General features: G+C 40.5%; 1 protein-coding gene across 1 annotated transcript; it reads right to left on the reverse strand.

Annotated features, from left to right (window-relative positions):
* Positions 1 to 841: 841 nt before the first annotated feature.
* On the reverse strand, positions 842 to 8,505 carry LOC117440844 (von Willebrand factor A domain-containing protein 5A-like; the record flags this gene model as incomplete). Its single annotated transcript, XM_034077081.2, has 17 exons — positions 8,154 to 8,505; positions 7,507 to 7,554; positions 6,610 to 6,812; positions 6,301 to 6,523; positions 5,568 to 5,734; positions 5,376 to 5,490; positions 5,050 to 5,198; positions 4,880 to 4,968; positions 4,653 to 4,797; positions 4,356 to 4,435; positions 4,163 to 4,277; positions 3,866 to 4,024; positions 3,308 to 3,411; positions 2,651 to 2,871; positions 2,320 to 2,382; positions 1,743 to 1,778; positions 842 to 1,023 (listed from the first exon to the last, which is right to left on the reverse strand). Coding segments are annotated over exons 2-17 (2,091 nt in total), but the record flags the coding sequence as incomplete, so codon positions are not given.
* Positions 8,506 to 9,038: the final 533 nt, after the last annotated feature.

Here is a 9,038-nt window from a genome sequence, read left to right on the forward strand (position 1 = left end):
CGACGTAACAACATACTGATACCGGTTAGTAAAAACCATGAATTAATGTTTGACAAGTCTGCAGACAGACGGCAGGCGAAAAACCTTTGAAAATGCTTGTTTTCTGAATGGAGATTGGGTCGACCAGGCTAAACTAACGTTGTATATGCTCACTCCACACTCATAACAACGGCCTACAGACATAAATAAACCAGTGACTGTATTCGCCATGACACAGACAGTCTGTGGTTTGTACTTGTTTAACTTTTGTACAGTTTCTGAACAGATATGAGGAGCTGTGATCTCTGTGTGCTAACTGCTAACAGCTAATGGCTGATGTTTTCTGGTTGAACGTCAGTAACGGCAGGCTGAGATCCTCACCGCTGATTGGCTTCCGTGAGAACGCGCCACGTGAATTTGACGCTCGAGTTGAACAAGTTGAACTCTCGCGTCCACCACTTCATGCTCGCCGTCGGAGCGAATTAGCGTCTCTGCATTGACTTTACATGTAATCGCTTCGCTCTAACCGCTCCTATCGCATCGCTTTAAACCAGGGGTGGGGAACCTCCGGCCTCGAGACCATTTGGTACGGCCCTCGAGGTAATTTCTCTCTCTCTCTCTCTTCTCTCTCTCTCTCTCTCTCTCTCTCTCTCTCTGGAGAGAATCATATTCAAGTAGAAAGCATGATTGACCTACATTTGATTGATTTAGCTGAATTATAACTTAACCTATGAGGCAGTATACGTCTAGTGAGGGGCCCCGCCCTTTGTATGTGTTTCTGTATGTGGCCCTCAGTAAAAACTGTTTGGACACCCCTGGTTTAAACAAAGTGAAAGAACGAGATGAGCAAATAGTAACCCACCGATGCAGGTTTTGTGTTTTCCACCTCCTCGCTGGTCTTTCCCACAGCAGCAGCCAGAGCTGGATCCAGCTCCCAGCAGCCGGACGCCTTCTGCAGGGAGACCAGCTGCAGCAGAGGGTCTCTGTGAGGCTGCTGGGGCTCAATGTCCAGGGAATCACATGATAAGCTACATAGGACGCGACCTTCATGTTCAAAAGACACAAGAATGAGCTTAGAAATGTAATGAAATGCCATGAAAGTATAAATGATAGCCACAAAAAAAATCAAAAGGTAGCACAAGATGAAATGGAAAACAATCACCTCTAAAGAAGAGTGGGATTATGTGGAATAATAAATATGCGTGGCTATATGTGTTTTTGGTGGTTGGTGTCAACGTAGTTATCTGAAGTGTTGAAGCGATCCTATTGACTGTTTTTGTCTCTTTGTTTTATAATCTAATGAGTGTTATTACTCTTATTTTATTATTGTATTTTACTTTGTTGTAAAATGGGAATGTAATCCCCCCTACACTGTTGTTGTGTACTAGTAAGCTAGTAATAATGTCAACAATGTTGTTAAAAGAGGAATGCAATATTAACTGTACATTATGAGATAAGTAAAAGGTTATTTACTTCCGTGGCTTACCATTGATTTACATAAGCGTTCTTCCATCATTCCATAGAAAACAATAATGAGTCTCTTGCAAATGTCATTTGAATAAACTGGCAATTACACAAAGTTTGCAGAAGCAACAATTATCTATATATGTTTTAGATACAGTATGTACTGTATTCCAATAGACCATAGGGACTAGTTCTAATGTGAAGCTAGTAATAATGTAAACAATGTCTTGTGTCTAATGTTCACAGTAAATACTGAGATAAAAAAATATGTGTGATGAGAAGAGGCTTTGGTTTCTTACTTGTTTTCCTCATGGATATTGAGCAGCTCATCATTCCTATCATTCCACAGTAAAAAAAAAAATGTATCCCCGGTCTCTTGCCAATATCTTTCAAGTCATTGGCTGATTACACAAGACTTACAGAAGCAACAATTATTTGTATACGTTTCACATACAGTATGTACTGCACTCACAGATGTCAACAGAGGAACACAACAAATACTCAAATATACACATGCAATTCATAAGGCTTACAATTTTGGCAGAGTATATATAATGTGCAATCAATGGACTGTTTGAAAGCTTTTTACATTTTTTAATATTAACTTAATTTTTTACAAGCAAAAGAAAATTGAGCTACTCAAATGCAAACATTTCGCAAATCACTTGAATGCATGCGTGTAAATATAAATGTTTTAGAAAGAAACTGCAATAGGTGTTTATATTTAGAAATAAACCCACAGGATATGTTTTACATGTAAATCTTTTACAAAATAAATATGATTCAGTGTTAACTGAGAAAGATAAATACAATACATTATTACATAATAACTGTAATTATAATAACACGGTGTGTTGAAAGTGGCTTGTTACTTACTTGGCATATGACCCATCATTCGACCACCAGGTGGACCACCTCCACACATGGCCATCATTGGCACTTCCGGGGGAAAAAAACATACATACTGTAAGTCATAGTCTTTTGCAAAAGTCACTTAAATTACTGACTGATTTTACAATATTTCCAAAAAGCAACACTTTTCAATAAACCATGGAATAAATATATTTACTGTAAGCACAACAATTCAAGGGAACGATTAAGAAAAAATAGCAAACTAGTATTTATCCTCCATTTTCTTGAATGTTTTGTATGTGCTCCCCAAATGCAAAACGTTCCAGAAGCACCTCAATAGAGCCTCGTTTCTTACTGGATGTTGGAACATTTCGGCGCACCAGGGGTCCTTGAATCGTCTCTCCGTTGCCTTTGTTGACAGCAATGAAGGCAGTGAAGGTGCTGCTCACTCCTGATTGGACGCTGAGCTCCACCACCTTCTTCTTCACTCCTTCATCTGGCTGTCCTCTGCGCTCCATCTCCTCCATCTCCAGGGAGCGAATCAGAGTCAGAGCAGCCAACCTGTGGACCGTTAATCTGCGGACAGGAGAGAGTAAACATCGATCAAGTATGAGTCCAACATGCAAGTTTATCTAAAGACATACAGGTCTTAAACATAGGGTTGATTTAAAATGGCATCTCTAAAGCAAAGGAAAGAATGTCCTTCCAATACAAATGTCGGGCAAATATTATGTAATTAATTGTAGTTATGTCATGCACTTAAGGCGCAATGCTGTAATAAATGTCTTTATATACTTAATTGGGGCAAATTACATGATACAAGACAAGTCATACCAATCAATTGGGGGACAAAAAGATCATTAGTGTCATTTATCCAATTCAGGAGATGCTTTTACTATTGTAACTGCTCCAATATTCCTCGTTTTTTACTTTAGCAAAATGGCTTAAACATTCATCATTATTATAATCTAAATTCACAGATAACAATAATTCTGAATAATGCCTGTTTTACCCAGAGTCCTCTGCAGGTTTGAGGCTGAAGTGGAGCTTGTTCTCAGAGGGATGCCCTGCCAGGCTGTACTTCACCGTCACAGAGCCCTCTGCTGCCTCTGGACTCTGAGAGAGCATCACAGTGTTGGTGACGGTCAAATAATACTCAAAGTCATACATTATTTCTGTTTGGCTTCAACATTTACAGTTTGTTTCGATTACATTTAATTGCACCCACTCTAAGTGTGCACTGTGACACTATACTGAGCAATGACATATGGAACTAAAAGTTAATATGCAGCACCACAGTGAGCAGCACACCCATGGATTATCGTAAGGTATAGCACAATATTTCATATGTGTCTCTACTGAAACTTTTGATTTGACCATTCAGGTAATAAAAACGAATTGACTTAATACAGTCGTTATTACTTTTCAATCTTAACAACCCCATAGTTTGTATTGTTAGGGCACATTACATTTGCACCCTGAATATTCTTGAAATACATTTGGTCTAGAGAGAAGCTAATAAAGCTTCTCTCATTTGAAAATCTAAAGGATGGGATGGGGCTGCACTTACCTGTCCAGTGAGCTGGGCATAAATCAGTGACCTTTGACCCTGGAAAAGTGAAGTGATTGGTGGTGAGAGAACAGTGATAGAGAGTCCCTTCGGCAAATCCCACTTCACTGAGATATCCACCACAGCTGGTTGTAGAGCAAAACGCAGCGACTGCATCACCTGATGAGAAAATGTAATTAAAAAAATTAGGGACAGCCACTTGGTTCTTAATAAATGTATTTAAATACATGTGTAATGATGTCATCCGTCCAAATTGCATCTTTTCTTTAAATGTATATAATGACTGTGATGTCTTACTTTGGGTTGCATCCTGTCAGTGCCTGTGATGAACTGAGCGTGACCTCCTCCTTCTTTGGCCAACCCATTGATAAGAGCAGAGCTGGCCCCTTCCCCAATCCCGAAAGAGAAACACCTACACAACACAAAGCATTAGAACATGGGACATATTCTGTGGATTCTGTGATCGTTTGCTGTGTTTTGGTGCGTTCACCTGTGGGAACCTGAATTCTTCTTCACCAGATTGATTACTTCTTTGGTGTTCCCCACTTCTCCGTCAGTGAAGACAAATAGCTAAGGAGGAGAGTTTACATAGCACTTAAAGAAACATAACATCACACCCAAAAATGGGCAGCATGTGTTGAGTCATCCACTTAATTCTCTGAAAGCCTTGTTAGATTGCTGTTTTAGCAACACACGTGGTTTAAACGGTAAATTGCAAAGAACAAGGTGTGGCTGAATGTGTGGGGAAATATGTTCACAACCTGTCTAACGTGTATGTGTGTATTACTTGTCTAGGTTGATTGGGAATGCAGGCATGGCTGTAAATGTCTTTGAGGGGCCTCAGGATCTCAGTGCCTCCCAGATTTGCTTCCATCTCTCCAACTTTCTTCAGAGCCTCTTCCATGGTCTCCTGGCTGTACTCCACACTCTTACTGCAACCAATGCGCATATTCATGCTCAACCATTAACACCAAAGACAGGAATGAATGTGTTGGGCAATAGTGAGTGACTTACGGGAAGATGTGTTCATGACTGGACCCGAAACTGTAGATGTTAAAAAAGCAGCCCATTGGTAGACTCTTCAACAGGAGCAGCAGAGTATCCTGAAGAGAGGAGAGAATAGATGGTAACGCCACTATGTCTAAAGGACTGATTATACCATACAAATAAAAGATAATGCATACCCTGGCACTCTTAATACGGTCCCTCTGCATGCTGCCAGATCGATCCAATAAGAACACAAACTCTCCACATGAGGCGAGTGAAGACATCACAGCCTGGGGGAACTCAGGGTACAGACTCAGCATCACCACTGGATCCCCCATCAGAGTGCCTGAAACACAGGAGAGACACAATTAATGACCACCACCACTAGAAACTCAAAATAAAAATGTTGAATAATCTCTATTGTCATTATACTGAGGTATAATGCAAAAAGACACAAGAGCATATCAAGGCATTTGTGGATGACAATGGATGAAGGATGACACCTTCACTAAAGTGTACTCACCAGACTTGGCAGAGGTCTGTCCTGCCTCCACCACAGCTGTGGGCTGATGGGCATCTTTGTAATAAATCAGAAGTTCAACATCTCTGTCAAACTTGTGTCCTGCAGCCAACTTGACCTGCAGGTCCAAAAACACACTGATTATCTGAGTAAAGAGGAAGAACCACATTATGGAAACATCAGCACTCTACCCACCGTGGCCTGGCTCTGCTCTGTGTTCAGATACTCCAGAGGGTCCAGGGGACAGTTGGACTCTACTTTAGAGACAGGGCGAGGAGAGGACACTCGGGCAGAGAAAGACAGACTGTAGGGCACCAGAGAGGCGGGAACAGAGGTCACCTGGACACTGCCACCTGCACTACCTGTAAACAACCAGTTAGGCATGCTATTTTAAAACAAGTGCAACTGTGAGTGACAAAGGGAGGTCAGAGAAAGAAAATTGCAATTACCAACTGAAAGACTTGATATGACTTTAAACATGCCAACTATTATATTAAAATAAATGTATGTTTTTGAATAAGCTTATTCGATAGTAAATATGCATATAAGGTCATGTTATAGCTGTTTCAATTTATGTACCCTACTATTAATTAATTACAATACAAATATATTATACATGACTTAATCAGTTTTTCTTTTCATTGTAAGTTTGCTGCTATTGTATTCCTGTTGGCCATTTAAGTTATTACTGATAATTAAACCAAAGGAGAACATAAGCATTTTTATGGCCACACTCCAGGACTTTTGGGGAAGTCGCAAGACAATACAGTCAACAGCAGGTGATAGGAAATATTGTGTTGGCAATCTTTTTTTAAACAGTGAACTGTTGCATGTGACTGTTGCAATGAACCCCTCTGTATGAACAGGTATAGTTTACATTACACTAAAGCTTAAAGGCTTCTGATGAAAGTGTTGGCTGGTTTCCTACCCTGTGGATGGTAGCGAGGGTTGAGCACAGCAGGCAGAACAAACCTCAGCCCTTCATCAGCCTGCACAGCCAGCTCAGTGACGTATTCCAGTCTGATGGAGGCGCTCTCTCCTGGAGGCAGACTGCCCACACTCAGAGAGAAAATATCTGGACTCTGATCACTCTCCTCCAACAGGAAGGCCTGCTGACCGGAGCTCAGAGCGTCATCGTACTCCTCACGAGCCTGGGGAACAGAGGACACTTTGAGCAACATTCACTAGGTTCACTGAGTTGTTAAGCTCCATGGTAGTGAGTGTTTCTCCAGCTCACCTTCTGTTTCTCCTTCACCTCAGCCACGATCTGTGTCTGTCCAATCGTAGCACTGAAATGACAGACAGCAGCATCTCCAGGCATAGGGAAGACAAACACAGCCTCCAGTGGTTTGTCCTCCTTGTTCTCATAGTTCAGAGTGGACACCACTGTAGCCACATGGTCCCTCACCTCCAGCTCCACCTCCACACTCTTCAGAGGAACTGATGAGAAACAAGATAAAATGTGTCAAGTTTCCTAAACTCCTTGTCCATAAATGTCCATGTTTTTTTTTTTTTTTTCATGAAAAGCTACTTTGCTGCCCCCATGTGGCACAAACACACACTTGCATGGACAACTTTTTCCAAGTGTAGACACACCTACTAAAAGAACCTCATTAAAGTAAAAGAACAAACGAATTCATACACACAGATATGAATGATTAACCACACTGAAGTTCTCTGATATGTTAACTGCTGATTGCCTGTCAAAATAGCACATATGTAGAAGTAGAAAAGTATTACAAAAATCCAGAGGTAACTAAGTACATTTACTCAAGTATTCACATAAGTACAATTTTGAGAGACTTGTTCTTTACTTGAGTATTTCTATTTTATGCTACTGTGTACTTCTACACCACTACAATTCAGAGGTAAATCGTGTGATTTTGCTCCACTACATTTATTTTGTACCTTTAGTTACTTTACAGATTTGAATTAATAATGTGAAATATAATCAACTCTTAAATCAGACTAGTTACACCTGGAGTAAATTCACAATATACCCTGCAGTATACACAGTCATTAAAACTAGCTGCACATTTACCAGCTATGATAACATATTAATGCATCAATAATTATAATCAAAACATATCATATATATTATTCTGAAATGGACCAAACTCTCATAACTCTTTACCTGGTTCCTTCCCGGAAGTGAGCAGACCACAGCAGATCATTCTTGTATCTATGAGAGGGGGGGGATAGGCAGTTAGATTTCCCTTAACATTTCTATTTGCAGCTAAATTATCAAAGATCTTCTTTACAAAAATCACTGCCAAAGACATTTTTAAATACTTTTAGATTTTCGTCAAATTTGTAGTAGTTTGCTTGTAAGCTTAATTGAAATTTAAACAGGTATTTGATGTGCGCCGATGGAGCGTCATATCACATCGTTATATTTGACAAGTGGCTTTGTGAAATTAATGGCTCAATAAAACGTTGTCTGGTCGTCAATGATTATTCTAAAGTTATACGAATACAAAACTCTCATGAGAACTATGCTGTTGTTATTTTTTTTAATTAGCCTATATGAAAATAATTTCAACACCTGTCAATAATCTAAAAACGGTTACGCTGCAACCAACGACATATTCACTGTCCACATTTACACAAATCCTGCACTGTGAGAACATTCTTATTTGATTTAGTCCAGACCTCCCGGAAGTGTTTTTTTATTTGTATAACTTGTTTGTTGCTTGACAACATTTTTTTTATGCCAAATTACATTTAACACGGTAACATATATCTGTTGGCCTATTGTTTGATATTTGAAGACGTGTCTACCTTAGAAGAGAAGGGTGCACGCGCCTGGACAATCTTCGGTGTTTTCCTCCTGCGGAAATGTGGAGGAGTTTACTGTAAATCCGAGATGGGTCTGTCTGCAGACCGCAGCAAGGAGGCGTTTCCTATAGGGGCGTTTCCTAACTTTTTTTATCCAGCTGCTTTTATAAATCCTCGCAGAAGAAGTCTATAGAGGCTTCTCAATACTCAAATTTCCCCTCCTCGACTCCCCTCCTCGAGACTTAGACCCGCCCACAGGAGATGCGAGCGGAGGACCGAGGAGGGGAACCGAGGAGAGAGGAGGGGAAGTAGCAGACGTTTAAAGAAATGAGAACTCCTCTCCTCTGAGCGGTCATATTAAAGCGACGTCCGTTCATTATGACGTGGCAACAGCTGCATCAGCTGTCGAGTGTTTTGTCATATTTTATAATCTCTGTTAGATCAGCTGAACATTGTTCCCCCACATATTTTATTTGAATTCATTGAGAGTGCGGTATAATGAGACAATAACAGGCTACAGATGCGGACACACACACACAAATATATTTATATAAATATATACAATTTAAAGTATGAGAGCACTCTCATAATAACGTAACACAGTCAGAGACTGGATATACCCCCCCCCCCCTCTCTCTCTGGTCGCTGAAATGGGGAATTGAAATTACGGGCCAAAAGTTGTATTTGCAAGTATTAAAAGTAAGGACATCAAACCAACTGAGACCCGTCTGTCCGCGGCATCTGCGCACTGTACAACACACACCTACACACTGTACAACACACACACCTACACACTGTACAACACACGCACCTACACACTGTACAACACACGCACCTACACACTGTACAACACACTGTACAACACACGCACCTACACACTGTACAACA

The sequence above is a fragment of the Pseudochaenichthys georgianus genome, unplaced genomic scaffold (assembly GCF_902827115.2).
Source record: "Pseudochaenichthys georgianus unplaced genomic scaffold, fPseGeo1.2 scaffold_1275_arrow_ctg1, whole genome shotgun sequence".
In the NCBI taxonomy this organism is placed as follows: domain Eukaryota; kingdom Metazoa; phylum Chordata; class Actinopteri; order Perciformes; family Channichthyidae; genus Pseudochaenichthys; species Pseudochaenichthys georgianus.